The sequence below is a fragment of the Aquarana catesbeiana genome, linkage group LG02, assembly GCF_042186555.1.
Source record: "Aquarana catesbeiana isolate 2022-GZ linkage group LG02, ASM4218655v1, whole genome shotgun sequence".
NCBI lineage: Eukaryota > Metazoa > Chordata > Amphibia > Anura > Ranidae > Aquarana > Aquarana catesbeiana.
The window spans coordinates 129,873,353-129,892,531 of record NC_133325.1 but is presented as its reverse complement, the minus strand read 5'-3'; the positions used below and the strand labels follow the sequence as shown (position 1 = coordinate 129,892,531).

The 19,179-nt window shown below is 40.9% G+C and overlaps 1 protein-coding gene across 1 annotated transcript; it reads right to left on the bottom strand.

Annotated features, from left to right (window-relative positions):
• Positions 1-278: 278 nt before the first annotated feature.
• GJB2 (gap junction protein beta 2) lies at positions 279-19,179 on the bottom strand. Its single transcript, XM_073613464.1, has 2 exons — positions 19,000-19,179; positions 279-2,867 (listed from the first exon to the last, which is right to left on the bottom strand). The coding sequence occupies exon 2, from the start codon at positions 2,847-2,849 to the stop codon at positions 2,085-2,087; it is 765 nt and encodes a 254-aa protein (XP_073469565.1). The 5' UTR covers positions 2,850-2,867; positions 19,000-19,179; the 3' UTR covers positions 279-2,084.

Here is a 19,179-nt window from a genome sequence, read left to right as displayed (position 1 = left end):
GATTTTTTTTTTTTAAGAAGCTTTTGAGCCTGCATTTAATCATGGTCGCATTATCGGAAACCAACCACTCCGATGGTTATTGAGGACCCGAGATGTCGGTGACAACAAGGATTGATAGCTGGCAGATACACAATGTCTCAGCTGCTGGCCCCCAAAGGCACTTTCCCTGGATAGTTGGGATATTTATTCACAGATTTCGGGTGGGAAAGGGTTACACTATGTTAAAGTGGAGTTACGCCTATTTTTTTTTTTTTTAAAGTCAGCAGCTACAAATACTGTAGCTGCTGACTTTTAATATAAGGACACTTTCCTGTCCAGGGCGCCCGCAATGTCGGCACCCGAAGCCAATCTATCCCTCGGCTGTCGGGGGCTGCCTCCACCATCCTCGGTGAGGGAATCAGGAATATTGTGCATGCGCGCCTCGCGCTGCGCTATCCCACTGGTCCCTGCTGTGTTCTGGGAGCCGTGTGTCTCCCAGAAGACAGCGGGGGGGGGGGGAGTGGCGTAGATACCTGTGGGTGGCTCGGGTATCTATGCCCGGAAGTGGGAGCAAAATACCTGTATTAGACAGGTATCTGCTCCCCCCTAAAAGGTGCCAAATGTGACACCGGAGGGGGGGAGGAACTAGAAAAGTGGAAGTTCCTTTAATAAAAGGTGACCATTGTCAGCACTTTGGCAGTGTTGTAGTTTATAATTTTGGACAGCTTTATAACATTACTAATATTACTATCTGCATTTATCAGAATACAATATTTTTTGTGTTAGTGGTCATTTATGGAACATCTTCCCAACCATGATCTCATGTCTATGGAGAGTCTTAGACATTCCAAATTGTATGACAGGACAGAGGAAAACTTTAGTTTGTTATAAAAAAAAAAAACTACTGTGTCTCTTTTGCTTGCACAGGCTCTTTGAAGATCTATTGCACCTAACACATCATGTCCAAATGTAGACACAGCATTTGTGTAGCCACACCAGGCCTTACAAGTAACCTGTGAGGACAGAAATGAGACCTGCCATTACTGACCTGTTTTTCTAAAGTTGTGGGCTCTGGAGCTGTTATTCCAATTCTGATTTCCCTACTTAGTGAAGTCTGAAAATCAGACTTTTTAGACTTCGCTGGCTATATGTTTGCTCCACATTTGTGAATCACTAGGTGGTGTAACCGCAATCACAATGACACCCCCAAAATCTGCAACAGTAAAAATCAGTAAGTCAGTAATGACAGCTGCCTCATTTCCATGCTCACAGTTTCCCTTTAAAAGCCTTAATCAGGTTAAATGTTTTCACTAAAGGAAACCTTTCTTCACAGAAGCATGAAGACTGCCATGGTTAAACTCCTTCTAAAATGCTAGTTGTCTGGCTGTTATGCTGACCTTTAGCTTCAGTACTTTCTAAGTCCCAGATTTGGAACAAGTATACAGCTCAGCAAATTCCGAGCAAAGTCAGCTATCCTTATCTGCATGCACATTCCAATTAAATGACTTGCAGCATTGGAACCGGAGGGCCAGCTTGACAGCCAGGCAGCCAGCATTTTCAGAATAAGAAGCCAATAAAGGCAATGTTCTCTCAGGAAAGGTCTCCTTTAATGTGACGGTTATGTCAAGCCAAGTAAAAAAAATGAAATTTGGATTTCAAGTTAAAAGTGGAGTTATTCTTCCAAATACATTCAATAATTGTACAAAATCAGTCAGAATTTGTTATCATTGTTAACACACAACGACAAATCTTGTAACATAAATAGCAACAAAAAAAAATGATAACATAAAATAAACAAACACCAAAACATAAAGACATAATATAAAACACTACTGAATTTTAGTCAAAGATGTGCTACTTTAAATTATTCAAATTCCACCAATGTGTAAACCAATATTTCTAAATTTGCAAAGATACTTTGTAAATTCGCAAAAGCCATCCACCTTACACAGATATCTAAGGATGTTTCTGTGTAGAATTTCTGTCATTCCTAAATATTCAGATCTAGGATTTAATTCAATGTATTGTATATAGCAATCCTTCTGCCTTAGTTTTGAAAAAGGGCAGTTAAGGCTGAAGGGTAAACTAAACATTCATTCGATCGATTATTGTTCCTTCTGCTCATTTAGCATATTCTGCTTCTCTTCTTTGCCACTTATGTGGTTGGTGTGTTTCCTGGCATTCTTCCTGGCTCTTCTCATGGATGCCTGAATGATGAGATAGCACAACTCTGCCACATTTAGGACCATACAAATGCCAGACACAATGATCATGAAGATGGTAAATACAGTCTTTTCAGTAGGCCTCGAAATAAAACAATCGACCACATTCGGGCAAGGCCAGTTGTCACACTTGACAAGACGTTGCATATGGAAGCCAGTGTAGAGGAAGTAGAAGAGATACATGAAAGTAGCCTCAAACAGCACCCTAAACAGGATGCTGATGGTGTAGGTCCACCAAAGTGTACCTTCTATCCGAAATTTCTGCTCTCTTAAATCCTCCAAATCCTTCTCATCAGATTTATCAGCCTTACCAGACTGCATCTTTTTTTGTAGTTTTCTTTTTTTCCCATGTCTCAAGTAAGCCACGTGCATGGCAACCAACAGTGCTGGGGTAGCCACAAAGATGAGTTGGAGGCACCAAAGCCTGATGTGAGACACTGGAAAGTGGTGGTCATAGCACACATTTTTGCACCCAGGTTGTAATGTATTGCAGGTGAAATCTGACTGCTCGTCACCCCAGACACTCTCCGCAGCCACCACCAGAATCATAATTCGGAATATGAACAGGACAGAGAGCCATATCTTGCCAATGCTTGTAGAATGTTTGTTGACCCCTCCAATGACTTCATAAAGAGTTCCCCAATCCATGCTGTCCGATGAACGTTTCTGGAAGACAAAATGCCAACATTTAAAAAAAACAAAACATAATGATATTGGACAAACTATCATAAAACAAACACTCTTCACCAATAATGAAGTAGAAAAGATAGGAAATTGATCTTTTCTTTAAAAAAATGCTAACAATCAAACTACAAACATATTTTGAAATCATACTAAAAGACTAACATATTTTGTTATTAAAAAAAAAAAAAGTTCAAACAGATAAACTCACATTTTCATCTACCTAACAGTAAAACTGTACTTGGTGTATTGTAACAACTTGGGCGACTTAGCAAGAAGATTGGTTACATGTGTATATAATCCCTATTGATAGATGTAAAATTAAATATATAGAGTGCTCTCTAGTGGTGATATTATGTACTTAAAAAAACTAGTGAATCCTACTGTTATCTATTTGAATGTTCACAGACAATAGTAGAATCAATTACTACTACTTATTATTTCTAGATTGATGATTTTATGAGGAAAGAAATTAACAATTAAAAACAGAGGGACTAGAAGCAAGTGGGGAAAATGGAAGGAATAACTGTTAGCACATATATTACAATCGAGCCAAAAAATACCTTCTTTTTTTTTTATAATATATGTATGTCAGAAAGTTCCTCTCATTTTGTTGTTCACAAAAAAACTACTCTATGTTTTTATTAGCTCTTTTATTCTCTTAACATTCTTTGCTGATTTCTTTTATTTTTTATTATTATTATGGATTCATTCAATGGACACATTTCTCCATCATAGGTGAAAAGAGTGCACTACATCTTTCACACTCACCTAATAATGAATGAAAGGAACTTTGGAGTTTTTTTCATATAAAATGATGTATCCTAACCTATGCCTCTTACACTAATTTTGACATGAAAGTGCCATGTATGTATAAGCATTCTAAAGCACTATAATTATTGATGTTACTAAATGATTGGACATGTGGGCAAAATCTGATCATAAAAACACCTTTCCAGTGAAAGATCATTACATTACACAAATGATTTGATTGCCCAAGAGTGCACAGTGCACATTTAGGAGGAAGGACTGGAGTGAATAGTAGAGTAACCTGATATATCTCAGCAATCAGCTAAGAAAAGAACACTTGATTGCTATTTGCCCTAAAGATCAGCTGGTTGTAGAGTGAAGAACTGCTTGTTCCCATGGGGGTCATCGCCTGACCTGACCTGAATTGGCTACACTAAAGCCAGCCCTAGACAGTTGGAATCTCGGCTAGTTCAGCAGGGACCGGCCGAGAGTCAAACCATGTATGGGCAGGCTGAATGTACCCAAGTTGATCGATCGATCAACTTGGGTACAACCAGCCTGTCGGATTTTACATGAGATTATTGCTAGCAACTATTGTAGTCGCTAGCAAAATTCACTGTGTTCTCCCAGCGGGGATGGCTTCCCCCACCAGGAGAACACAATGGCTCCACGGGAGGGATTCCCCCATCAACACTGACTGTGTTGATGGTGGAATCGAGCGATCTTCTTTCCTGCAACCCGTGGTTGCAGGAAAGAAAAATGCTCTGTCTATGGTCAGCTTAAAAGAGGACCATCCTATGATACTCATACATAGCTCGAATTAGCCCTGTTAGCACCACCAATCTCAACAAACATCGACTGGAAAGTCGATGTGGAAAATTTGACAGCCAAACAGGGAATGCATACTATCAGATACAGGTGATATTTGAATATCCTAAGGCTGGCCATACACTGTTTGAATGCTAAACCGGCCGATATTCCAATCGTTAATGGGCAGGCTGAATGTACCAAGTTGATTGATCTATCGACTTGGGTACAACCAGACTACCGGATTCTCTTGTGATTATCGCTAGCGGCTGCTATATAATCACTGTCTACTCCCAGGGGGAATGGCTTCCCCTGCCCCCCTGCCAGGAGAAAACAATGGCTCGGCAGGAGAGATTCCCATCAGCACTGTCTGTGTTAAAGGGGGAATTGTGCAAATTTATTTCCTGTAACCCATGGTTGCAGGAAAGAAGTTTGCACCATGTATGGCCAGCAGGGGAGATTCCTCCATCCACCCTATTTAGCATAGTGGAGGAATCTATTCCACTCATTACTATTCTCTCGTTCAGCGCACTAAGTACCTCAACAAAACCCTGGAACACAGATGTGTTATTTTCAAACCACTGGTGACATCCATCTGCCAAAGCTAATTTATACCAGAGCAAAGGTTATCTCAGTGTTTTTCATTAACCAAAGTATACTTTGTAACTATATTTTATCGGCAAAAGGGAATAGTGTTTATTTCTCTGGAGGAATGCCAGATATTGATACATACAGGATAACAGAAATGACCTATCTTGATTCTCAGGAAAAATATCTTCAACTAAAAAAGTCTTTCATCTTGGGTAGTGAGGAACACTAAAAACTCCTATCTGTTCTTTACTGCTATCCAGGGTGCCATTAAAGAGATGTCCCCTACACTTCCTGCCCTGGCAGCAATGGTTTAAGCAGACAGGAAGTGGGGAAAAATCTGCAACAGAGACACAGGCAGAAATAAAATTCTGTCAGGGGTTCTAGCCTCCCTTTACGCTACTAAAGAAAAGCATTTTTATCTCTGTGTTGCTATTGGAGAGTTTCCCTCACTTCCTGGTTGGTGAACTTGTTGTCAGCAGGACAGAAAGTGAGGGGAAATCACTCTATTCAAAGGATAAGTTCACATGTGGGACATGTTGCACCAATATTTAGCGTGTAGCATGTAACATGCTTGAGCACCTCCACCCCTTCATCCCCCCTCCCTGTGACAGCGAGCGGGGGACCTTCTTCCCTACAGCTGCTGTCCCATTTTAACATCCATGAATGAAGAAACTACAAGTCCCATCTTGCACTGTGGCAGACAGCTTGTAGTTTAGTCTATAAACTACGCGAATGCTGATAAGTGTCTTTAAAGACTGTTGATATTTCCTCCAGCTTTCTCATAGAAAACCCATACAGAGGTACAGGCAGAAAGCTGGAGAAAGTGTCTGCAGGAGCCTGACACTGCGCCAGCAATCCACTTATCACAGGTGCAATCCTGGGGGGTAAAAAATATTAAATGTACTTTTTTTAGTGGCTTGACATGATCTTCCCAAATCCATTAAAAGTGATTATGTATTTGTTTATTCCATTATAGAAATGGTAACATAAGTTGTGGTAAAGGACTCTGTAAACTGAGATTTTCAAGGATCCCCTTTGATTGTCTTGAATGGAACCAGACAGAGAAGTAAATAAAGCTGTGCCATTCAGCACTTTTCTGAGTGTCCTGCAATGCAGCACTGTAATAGCAATGGGTCCAATGGCAAACAATGGATTCTCCTTTGTCCACGCTTGTTGCCTGCCTTAGAAGTTCTGCAAAATATGTCTGGTGCGAATGATCCTGAACTCGTGACAGAGCCATATATATTCCAAACCAATTGAAATGCAATACAGTTTCAGTTTTTCATTTAACTATTAAAAATGTAAATAACTAGTCACACCGAGCCTTTCATGCGGCATAGACAGAAAAGCCTGTCAATGAATGTCTGAGTATGGTGGGCACATAGTGCTGGGTTGGCAAGTCCAAGGGTCAGGTAAGAGCTTGCCTACACAAATAACTAGACGAGCTTCACATCTCCCAGGCTTACTATACTCTGCTGAACTTTGCTGTGTGTACTTTTTACTCTCTTGTATAACCTGAAAAGTAAATTTATGAGTCAGTGGAGATAACACTCAATCCCTGTCACTCTTATCATCTTGAAACTTTCTCTTTTTTACAAGTAATGTTTATGAATTTAAGTAAGTCACTGAGTCAACATAGAGTATAAAAACAGTGCACTTAAAGCGGAGTTTCACCCAAAAATGGAACTTCTGCTTTAAGGAAAGACTCTCAATTCTTTGTTTCCAAAATATTAAGAGATACAAAACTTGGCCTATTGGGATTGATTTACCAAAGGCAAGTAGACTGTTCACTTTGCAAAGGATATTTCCCTTAGGTTGGTGAGTAAGGTGAAAATTCCCTTTGCATAGGATACCCAATTATGTGCAAGGAAATTAAAAGAAAACCGTGGGGTTGAGTTAGACTCCTTTTCAAAACTGAGGAGCTTGAAAACTGGCTATAAAAAGGCAAGCTCATTTGCAGCGCTTTTCAGGCGCTTCTGAGGATTTAGCGGTGCACTTTTTTGAAGATCAGGTGACTCAAAAAAATGCTGCAAGAATCATTTTGAGGCGCTTTTGAAGATCTTTTGAAGTGCTTTTCAGGCGCTTCCCATTCATTTCAATGGAGAGGGGCACTTTTGAGGCTCTTTTTTTAGCTCTCCAAACATGCCCCATATATGCTGATTGCAGGAGTTTTTTCACCTCCCCGCCAGCGCACCACCCCAGTGGGAAAGCATCCATTGATTTTAATGGGAGGCAGTTTTCGTGAACTTTTCAGTCGCTTTTTTTAACGCAAAAGCACTTGAAAAACTCCTCAGTGTGAAATGGGTCCTACTAAAACAGGAGTGCAAAATCGGGTGCAGCTGTGCGTGGTAGCCAATCGGCTTCTAACTTCAGTTTGCTCAATTAGACCCCTTTCACACTGGAGGTGCTTTACAGGCGTTTTAGTGCTAACAAATAGCACATTTAAAGTGCCTGTAAACTGCCTCCCCTGTCTCCCCAGAGTGAAAGCCTGAGTGCTTTCAATCTGGGGCGAATCGTTTGCAGGACGGAAGAAAAAGTCCTGCAAGCAGCGTCTTTGGGGCAGTGCGGGAGCAGTGTATACACCGCTTCTAAACCGCCTCTGTCATTGAAATCAATGGGCAGCGCTGCTGAAGCGCCTGCAAAGCGATTCGGCAGTGGCGCTTTTCGGGCACTGTTAACCCCTTCTTTGGGGTTAAAAGCTCCCCACTCCCGCCCACGCAGTGCAGGTAAAGTGCCACTAAAACAAGCGGTGCTTTACCACCCCAGTGTAAAAGGGCTCCTAAACTTTGACGGTTAAATCTAGAAGCTGATTTTGCAATCTCTACCTTTAGTAAATCGACCCCTATATGTCTGCTTGTACATGACTGGATGATAGAAGCCAGCAGAACTTCACCTCATTCACTAAGCTAAAGGAAAATTCTCTTGTAAGGTAAAAATACCCTTAAAAACTGAACAGCCTTTTTACTTTTAATAAATCAACCAAAATGTCTCACAGTGCCAGTATTGCCTATGACCACCAATCAGATTAAAACCTGCAATGGAAAAATGATGGCAGGGGGTGGAGCTTTTAATTGGATTGGTGGCTATAGTGCAATCCTGATATATATACCTCTATGGACAATATGGCTTATTCGCAACCCCATTTGCCCATTTGCACCCATCATTTCATGATGCACCAAAATAACAGGTTTTAATGTCTGTCATAACAATGATGGGATATCCCACTACCACTTATACAACCTTTCTTCATCTAAGGACCTCTGCTCCCTTTGAAAGAGCAGCAATCTGTATGCAGCCATCTGACTTGCCCTTCTGCTGAGTCAGACCAATAACTCAGCAATCAGCAGTGAGCTTGATTCCAGTCATCATCACTCCGGACATAAATTATATTCTCATTGGGATGAAGAATTTTGGCACACAATGACCCGCAGCTTATGCTCTAAATTGTGGATCTTTTCAACTCTGCTTTCTTCTGTAACTTCAGCTGCCTGCTAATAGGACGCAGCACCAAGCTTGGTGCTTGTGCTTTCTACAGCCTATAAACCAGGGTAAACCAGCTTCTAGGTTTGATTGTCAAAGCTTAATTGAACAAGCTAAAGTTAGAAGTTGATTAGTTTCTCTGAACAACTGTACCAGATTTAGTAAATCTCCCCCATTGTGTCGTGGCATAGAACAGGGGTCTCCAAACTTTCTAAGCAAAGGGTCAATTGACTATCCTTCAGGGCTGGCCAATGAGAGTAAAAAATGCCCCGGCATCAGTGGAAGTAGACAGTGGTCAGTGAGAATAAAAAAATGACATAGCGCTTGTGGTCAGTAGGAAGAGGAATAGTTCTCCATCATTGGTATCAGTGGAAGGAATAGTGCCCCATTGTTGATGTCAGTGGGAGGAATAGTGCTCATATTTTATATCCATGGGAGGAATATTAACCCACTACTGTTGTCAGTGGAAGGAATGGTGACTCATAGTTGGTGTCAGTGGCCGGTATAGTGTCTCATTTCAGTGGGAGGAATACTGCCCAAAGGGCTGGATAAAGACGAGCCAAAGGCTGCATACAGCCTGCGTGCCACATTCTGGAAGCCACTAGCATAGAACGCTGTGCGTAGCTGTACACTAAAAACTGTACCTCATTTGTGTATCATACAAGTCCAGGGTGATGTAAAGGGTGTGGACTACTTAACATACACTGTGCTTAGTTAAATATGCCTAAATATGTAACATATAACACAAAGTCATACATTGGATGCAAAGGAAACAAAGAGTATAGTATGTAGTAAACAAAACTGTTAACTAAGCTTGAATAAGGTAATATGTAGGATGAAAAGGAAACAAAAAGCATAGTAAACAAAACTGTAACATAAGCCTAAATATATGAAATATAAGTAACGCAAAGTAATATGTAGGATGCAAAAAATGCAAGAGAAACAGAAAGTACAGTAAACAACGCTTTTAAAAAGTCTGAATAAGTAACATATATCACAAAGTAATACTGCATGTAGGATGCAAATGAAAAATTTATTTGAAACAAAACTGTAAAATATGCCTGAATATGTAATATATAAGATGCAAAAGAAACGCATAATTCTCTAAACGTATAATATACAAAGCTTTAAAAAGCTTGAATATGCGAATCATATGACACAAAGTAATGTAGCATGCAAATGGAAAAGTGTATAGCAAACAGAAAACAAAAGTGTGGTGTACTAATTCAGGTGATTGTGTCCTGTGTTATATAACAGCACTCTGTAGAACATTACTAAATATAATGTACTAGAGATCAAAACGTAATATATAGTATACAAGAAAAGTCATCTATACAATCTAAAATTCATAGATGTGTTTCATGTTTAATGACGGTGACACCCGGTGAGTAACAGTAACTGGTCACAGCCAGGTAAGATTTAGAACCAGCTTTTCATCCTACATAAAGAGGGTGTAATTAATGTCATACAAGAGACATCACTCTGTGTTCCTTTGTAGGAATAGCATAGCACTTTTATATATATGAGGTGTGACGACAAACATCCAATAAACAATTTATCCAGGAAGTGGATATAAAGACTTGCTAATGAAGAGCTGGCTTTACTAGTTGTTTTATTAAAGGTGTTTACAAAGCTGCATCCCCAAAACAGTGGGACACCTCACCTGCCATAGTGTGCCTGGTGTGAAACCACCAAAAAAAAGTTCTGTGTGATGCCGAGGCTGGATTATGACAAGACAAATTAGCTTCCACCCATCAATCAGTATTTCATTTTTATTCCCTAATCTGCAGCAGGAAATTGAGCAATGGACTATTTCTGGTTACTAAGGACAATGCCTCCACTTAATTTGCCATACATTTCTTAAATAAACCTCTGACTGATCCTGCTTACGTTCTTATTATTGCTTTAGCAAGAAATAAAGTTACAAAGGTGATTTTTAACATGGTTTTATATAAACACTACAACATCCTTTGTGACTGCGTTGGCGACTGCAGAAAAACTCAATGGGAACAAAGTTTCTGAGAGTGACTACAACCCGTGTCAACCCACAAGTCAAAAATCACCCATGTAGCTGGGGCATGAAGTAACATCACAACCTCGGGAGTCCAATGTTTTTTCACCAACTACTGGGATATGTTTGGCTCCTTGGGGACCTTTAACTAGCCAAAGCTTGATACCATTGCTGGGTTCATGACTGCTTTGGCGGAGAGCACACTTCACACTAGGACATTCTAGATCAGTCTTTCTCAACCTTTTCAACACAGAGGAACCCTTAAAATAGCTTTCCGGTCTCAGGGAACCCCTGCTAAAAGTTACTATATCTATAACTATATCTACATAGTACATTAGTGTGATATTCAGTGGGAAGAATGCTTCTTACATTTGTCGTCATTGGGAAGAATTACCCCCTTACAGATAGCTAAAAAGATCAATGGTGTCAGCAGGAACTTATCTGAGAGGCAGAAATTGGTTGTTGCTCAAGGAATCCATTGTAACCTCTTGATGAACCCTAGGGTTCCATCGAGCCCTGGTTGAAAAACCTTGTTCTAGATGCGGTGTAGTTATAGTACAATATTATGCTTTTGCATAACTAAAGCCCAAATGTTTCTTTTCATTTTGGATAGAGTTGGAGAAAGTTAGAACACCATCTTTTTTTGCCATCTTTGATTTATTGGGGAGATTTCCCCTCATTTACTGTCCTATAGCCCCAACAGGCGGTAAGAAAAAATCGCTCCAAATTGTGGAAAATCTCTCATTGTCAACAGGGTCACCAGAACTAGTGTCTCCATTGGAAGATCCAGTTCTGGGGACAACTCAAAATTTGGGATTTTATTTTTCTTTGATAATGGTCATCTGGAGAAAAAGAGAGGGAGAGAGGGTGAATCTCTCTAAAGGGGACATTGACATCTATTAAACCCAGAAGGTGTTCTGACTTCTCTCCAGCTTATCCAAAACTAAAAAAAACTAAAAAAAAGGGCTTTGCCTTTAGTTAAACATTAAATTAGAGTGTCTACATAATTGTCAACCACTTCATGTCCTATTTCTATCTGACTGCTCAGGGATTTGCATTGGGTGTGTGTAGAAATGCTACTACTTGTACCTCCAAGACAGCTGGAATGCTACACATTGTCTAACATCTACACAGTTGGTGTAATGATGGTGACTACCAGTGATTTCACCAACACTCAGCCACACTGGCCATACACGTAACAATAGCTGAACACAGACTTCATTCTTTCATTAAAAAGTGATCATTCATTTCAACAAAGGAAGAGATTGTTCAGTTGAATGTAGTGTGATTTCCCAGCTTTCTTAGCTGGCTGTATTCAGAATGGGCAGCAAGGACCACTACTCTAAGACTGGCTTTGTGCTATCAACGTGAGACAGTCTTCTTCTTATTATATATTATAATATACCTATTATGACAGAAATATGAAGGTGCCATTGCTGACCTTCTTCTAAAGATGCTTTTTTTCTAGCGGTCATTCTTCAATCAGCGCTGAGTCACTGACTTGGAACAACTATGCAGATCAGTAAAGTCAGAGAAAAGTTCCTATCTATATACTTGTTCTGGGGCATTAACTCAGGAATGATTATTGTAAAGCTGGCCATACAATGAACAAATTTCAGTTGTTTCCTGATGAACCAGCAAATTTGGCTCAGTGAGTGGCCCTAATCATTTTGACAAAAGTAAATCATTCAAATGACGTTTGTCAGAGAAGCCTGTGGGAAAAATATCATCCAAACAGCAGCTGCATCCAGTCAGATGCAGCCGCTGTGCAGGTATTCTGACAACTTCTATCAGAATACACTAGCCCATCAGGAGGTTTCATCTACGCACACTGTTTAGTGTGAATGGGGGAATCTATGATTTCTTTTGTTCAGCCTATATATGTAACAGTGTTGGGCCAGCTTTAGAAGGTCTTCGTGACAACTGGCATTTTCACTCAGGAGGGATAAGCAGCCTCCATGTTTCCTCTTATGAGAGACTACCTGCTAATGCCAATACACGGAGTGTGCAAACTTTTGCACACTAACGTCTTTAAAGAATCACAGTCTCCACCATACATATAAAGCTTCTAATCCTACAAATCCATTGAATGCTTTAAATCTCTTAATAAAGAATCATCTTCCATCAAATAGCAACACACATGCTACAATTCATCTGTATGTAACTAAAACATATTCTCATTTACCAGTCTTTTACATAATGAATTTATATTTACGGTATGTTCGAATTCTGTTCCCTGACAAAAAATACCAGTTTTGTACAATCAAACCTAAATTTAGTAATCTACTGTATATAAAGGAACTTTTGGATGGCCATGCAATGCACAAGACTGCCATACAGTGCAAAAATAAGTATGGAATGTTAATGATTACACTAGATGGCCTTGGAAGATGGGTCTCACAAGTGATGAGAACCAGAAGAGTAGATGCAACATTTCCGCCTTGTCATGCATGTCCAACACAACAAAAAAAAGTCCCCAGAATATAGGCTATAGGTTTGAGATTCCCCCAAGAAAAATAAAGGATTGATTGAAAAAATTAGATCTCACTATCCTGGAATGGGTAGATCCATGTGACCTGAATAAGCTGGCACATTATAATCAAGGTGTGTCGACATCCACCCTAATGAGAGCTATAGTTTTTTAATGAGTGTTTCTGCTGTGTTGAAACATGTATTAGGATCAGCACTCCAACAGAATCACACTGGAGAGACGTATGCTGTTTACGTCCATGTTCTTTATCTGCTATTCCATGAATTTTTGGCTGTTGGTAAATTAGATTGGGCAGATATGGGCAGAAAAACTTGGTTAGATTCATGAAAACGATCATCAGAATACCAGAACATTACTGTCATTAACAGTACATGACAGCGATGGCGAACTACATTTCCCATGATGCTCATGCACTCTGCAGTGTAGTTGAGCATCATGGGAAATATAGTTCCAAAACATCTGGGGTGCCAAGGTTCGCCTTCACTGGTATATGAAATTGTCTGAAGGGAAATAAAGACAGGCCAAGCGCAAGAGTAAATTGGTCAGTTCAGCAGGACTGGCTGACGTTTGACCCATGTGTGCAGCTGTCTGTTCCATAGAGGCCAGTCTCACGTCCGACTTCTGGAAAACCAGCACCTGACCTGCATCTGATCAGCACTTGTGTTCTGTCGGGGGGGGGGGGGGGGGGGTGGGGGAGGCAGTCTCCCTGTCAGAATACAATAGTACAGTGGAGGAAATCACTGCACTAACATCGCTGGGTTAAATGAATAAGAAAGTTCTAGTATGTACCCAGCTTAAGCAAAAAAGAGCTTTTGCGCAAGGGTTGTGAGCAGCATAGTGGCCTAGTGGTTGGCACTACTGCTTTGCAGCACTGGGGTCCTTGGTTTGAACCCTGGAAAGGACACTATCTGCATAGAGTTAGCATGTTCTCCCTTTGCTTATGTGGGTTTTCTCTGAGTACTCCAGGTTCCTCCAAGACTCTGAAGACATTCTGGTAAGTAAATTGTCTCTAATGCATGTGAGATAGGAACCTTAGAATGTAAGACTGATGTGAATGTCTGGTATGTTATGCTCTGCATAATTTGTCACTATATAAATACCTTTAATAAATAAATAATTTAAAAATGTGTCTTTGGCCAGTTTACAAAATCTGTACCAGAGTTTAAAGAGAGCCTGTCATTTTGCTTCATGTTATATTGATAGAGTCCCATACTAACTCGTTATACCTTATATCTTACCTTTCCTGCACTTCCCACCATTCCATCAGAGGCATCACAAGTCACTTGGGCTTCCGGCAGCATATGATCTCCCTCCAAGATGCAATGTGCAAACCTAAACCACCTATTGCCTGGCACATGATAACAACTTCATTAACCCTGTGTAAGCTCCAAAAGCATCTGACATGGAGCTTACACAGGGATGGGACTCGCAGCTCTGATGTAGGGGCAGGTGGGAAAGGTGAAGGTGAGAATAAGGCCCCTTTCACACTGGGGTGGTTTGCAGGCGCTATTGCACTAATAATAGCGCCTGCATACCGACCCGAAACAGCCGCTGCTGTCTCTCCAGTGTGCCCCGAGGGCTTTGACACTGGAGCGGTGCGCAAGCAGGACGGGAAAAAAAGTCCTGCTAGCAGCATCTTCGGAGCGGGGAAGGAGAGGTGTATACACCGCTCCTTCACTGCTCCTGCCCATTGAAATCAATGGGACAGCGCGGCTATACCGCCGGCAAAGCGCCTCTGCAGAGGCGCTTTGGTGGTTTTTAACCCTTTCTCGGCCGCTAGCGGGGGGTCAAACTGCCCCGCTAGAGGCTGAAAACCGATGGTAAAGCGCTGCTAACAATAGCGGCGCTTTACCGCCGACGCCGTCCCTGCCCCAGTGTGAAAGGAGTCTAAGTGGTTGAAGGGGTGGCCTTTCAAGACTTTCCAATATTTAGAGCCACTTGGGCAACCCCTGTGCAAAGTGACAAAGCCTTTTTAACATACCCTTAATCATGACAATCTCCCTTCTGTGGGTGGCTGCAGACATGGCTAGCGAACAATTATTAAGGCAATCAGATATTTAAAACTTTAGAGGTCCAATTGTTATCAGTTTCCCTCAAGTTTAACTACCCTAGGCTGAGTGTTCAGGTTCATGAACTTGTCAGCCAAATATTCTTTCTAAAGCTAGATACACATTATACAATTGTTGCTGTTCAATTTGCTTTAGATTTACCTTCAACTATGTAGTGCAAGGGCCTGCCTGAATGCATACAATTTGAAAAATGTATAGTGTGTAGCCAGCTTTAGGCAGGCCATGCATTATGCAAATGTATTTTCTTTTAACCCTCCTGCAGCACTATTGTGTTCTGCTCACGGGAAGCTCAGAGAGCCTTCCCCACTGCAGAATACAATGATCACTGATGGCTGCTATATATGCATTGACTTCAGTACAACCAGCCTGCCCATAGACAGATCAACGATTCTGCCAGCAAAATTTTGATCTGTCTATGGCCGGCTTAAGGGTGGTTGTATTCGGTTCACATGTCCAACAGCCTTCTTAAGTTTTTGGCCAACTTCAAAGTACATGCAAAATAGAGAGGAGAAACCACCATGGAGAAGGTATGTCTCCAATATATGTTGCCAACATCCCTTAATTTAATGTATAGAAAAAAAAGTACCCCCAAAGGTTGCTGTATGGGCTGTATGAGAAGCAACCTTCATTTCCTTTATTATGAGGACTCCATGAGCTTGGTTTCATAACTTGTGTCATGTATCATATATTCTTATGGTTATGTCTGCACCAACATGTTTTTAATTCTTTAATAACATTTTTTTTTATGTTTTAAGATAAATGTCTATTATAGTTTGCCCTTAAAGTCCCATAGTACGGGGGGGGGGGGGGGGAATACTTTTTCTTTATACTATAAACATGCAATGATTTCCAGATGCTGCTGACCGCAGAGAGGGCAAAGATCCTCATGTGTATGTTTTATTAGTGTGCGGGAAACATCCCCAGCTGACCATTTTTTGGAGATATGGCGGTTTACTGTGTTGGATATTTTTGTCCAAACACTGTTGATACCGCCAAGATTAACTGACAGTTTTCAGGAGATATTGCAGATTGCTGTGCTGTATATTTTTGACCAAGCACTTTTGATTCCCCCAAGATACGCCAAAATAGGTAATTACAAATGCGTATTTAAAAAAAAAATGGGGAGATTTACTAAACCTTGTGCACACAGAATCTGGTGCAGCTGTGCATACTAACCAATCAGTTTCTAACTTCAGCTTGTTCAATTAAGTTTTGACAATAAGGCCCCCTTCACACGAAGTGGAATCCGTCCAGGCGGATCCGCCTGCTTACCAGGGGATCTCTCCGCTGATCCCTGCTGAGCAGGCGGATGACAGGTCCATGTCTGCTCCGCTATGAAAAGTGGACACGGACACAGCCTGCTGTTCTCTATGGGGTGTTCGGATGGAAACGGACTGCATGTCTGTGAACGTATCCCCATTGTCTGTTTTTGACTGGATCAAAAAAGATACCGGCGGGTGACAGCGGACACATCCTCCGTCCACTGACATCCACCTCCCCATAGAGAAAAATGGGTGGTCCGATCGGGTCCGAATGAACAGGCGGACCCGATCAGTCTGCTGGTGTAAAAGGGCCTAAGACAGAGAAGTTGATTGGTTACTATGCACAGCTGTACCAGACTGGAGTGTTTTCATAAAGCTCTGCCATTGTGCCTGCATGTCTGACATTGCTTGGGTGATAAGGGTCAGTTTACTCTATATATAAAATGCTTTTATCATACTAACTTGTTTTTCCAGATATTTAATATTTCCATGTTAACATACAACCATTAGAACTACTTCAATAGATTGGTCAAATTAACTGTCCTGATGTAAAAATAAACAGCCTGTTCGCACCCAGATAACCACCTTCACCAATTACCTGGGTGCAACACACATCAATTTGCTCTGCACGTGAGGTAAAACAACGTGCTGTATAATGGTGCCTATAGACAACTATAGGTAGTATAGACTATAGATTACATTTACGCATCCCCAGGCATCTACAACCTCTAGGGAGGACCTAAACGTGGTTGGGCAACCATGCAAGTTTGGCCTAAACACAAGGGACAAGGAAGACCCACTGCGGCCACCTCCATGTGATGGTTTACCAAGTGATAAACAATGTTTTCCAACATATCCAACCCTGAATGAGCTTCAGCCCGTAGTGTCTACAAATGACTCAAAGATATTAGATTCCACTTGATGTGGTGTCTATATTTACTACAAAGATAAAACATCAATTCAAAGATTAAACTTCCCTATCTGAAAGAAGAATCCAAATCCTATTTGGTTTCATTTATAAAAACGTCTGCAATAATGTCCGTCTGTGTTATATAATAGCTACAAATCAGAATCACACATGCACTAGGAAGAGCAGTTGAGGGTGTGATTCACACTGTCTCCCAGACTGTAAATTAGGAGAAATTTACATTTTTGAGTTCTCAATGAAATAGAAATTGAGAAGCAATCTTCCAATGGGGACACTTGTTCTGGTGACAACTATCTGAGAAAAGATTTCCTTCATTTTCTCACCTTCTCGCATTTCCTGTTTTGTCTCTAACACAGTAACTAATGGAAACTCTCCATAATGGCACAGAGACAGGAAAAACTTAATGGTTTACCACATACTCTATCCAAAATTAGAAAACAGTTTTGGCTTTGGATATATCTTAAAAGTTAGCTTGCTTTGACTTCAAATATACATTCAGTTTCAAGGGAATGTAAAAAAATAAAGACATTTCTAATGAACCTGTTTGGGTATTTCACAAAAAACACACTAGGACACCTGTTCTCAACCTGTTTGCACCAAAGAAATATTTAAAATAATTTCTCAAGGAAGCTTTCTAAAATTATTCCAGCTAAAACTCATGGCATAACAACATGATCAGAAATAAACTGCCCCCCTAAATCGCCTCGTTTCATTAGATATCAATATAGAGAGATCAGCCCACCAATACCCCCTTGTCAGGGAACGCCTTACAAGGTACTTTGGTGTCCTACAGAACCCTGGTTGAGAAACGATGGACTAGGATGACATTCACTCCTTAAACTGCTGTAAAGAATAAAAAAGCTGGGTACACATGGATCGAAATTCCTGTTAAACCGTCCGAATTTCATCTGTGAGTAACGCTCGGTTCACACTGCCGCAACTTAGGATCCGACTTGTGACACTCCAAGTTGCAAAACATGTGAAATTCCATGTTAGTAAATGAGTAAATGACTACTATAAGTCCCTCTGACTTTAGAAAAGGTCCCTGTACTACTTCAAGGCGGCTTCTATCCAACGTGTGCCTATAGACTTCAGCGGAAGTTGCCTTCAAGTCGGATCCTCATCTCTATTAATATGATTTGGATCTGACATTAGAGGAAGATTACCCAGGCATTCCCTGAAAGTCGCATCAAAGTAGTACTCCTGCCTGGCAAAGTCGCACCTTAACTCAGGCGACTTTCAGATCGTTAGAATCTGATTAGATACCCTACAGCAGTAAAGACAGAACTCATTCTAAAAACCTACAAACAAGACCCAACCAGCATATGTGCTGCCAATGCCATAGGAATAATAGTCTGTTACCTGTCTAGTCTCCATGCCCTGTGGTAGAATCACGGTGAGTGACCATACATTACAGATTTGGTCCTTATCCCTCTCTTTCCTTTAAATGAATCGGCACATGTAACTATGTAACATGTGTAATATAATTATAAGCTTACATCATGTGTTCATAAATGGTAACATTCTGCTCACTTGTTTTGAACATTGGATAATATTTTTCAGCTGAGGAAACATTGTTTGCTTCCATTCTTCAGTGATTCATTGTTATGTACAGCAATGGATTATTCACTCACACCTGGACACAGGTACAGAACATTTATATGTCACTCATGTCATAAGACATCTACATACACTGCAATGGAATGAGGAAGACAGGAGGACACTTACCTGATCTCAGGAGCCTACAGGTGAGTGATGTGAGGTCCCCAGGGAAGTGGGCACCTCCAGTCCTGATTGTCCACCTGTGTGTCAGTACAGATCCCAGATCACACCTCCACCACCACCTCCTCCTTCTCCTCCTTCTCTCTATAGAACGTTCTGTACACTCACAACACACAGCTATTTATC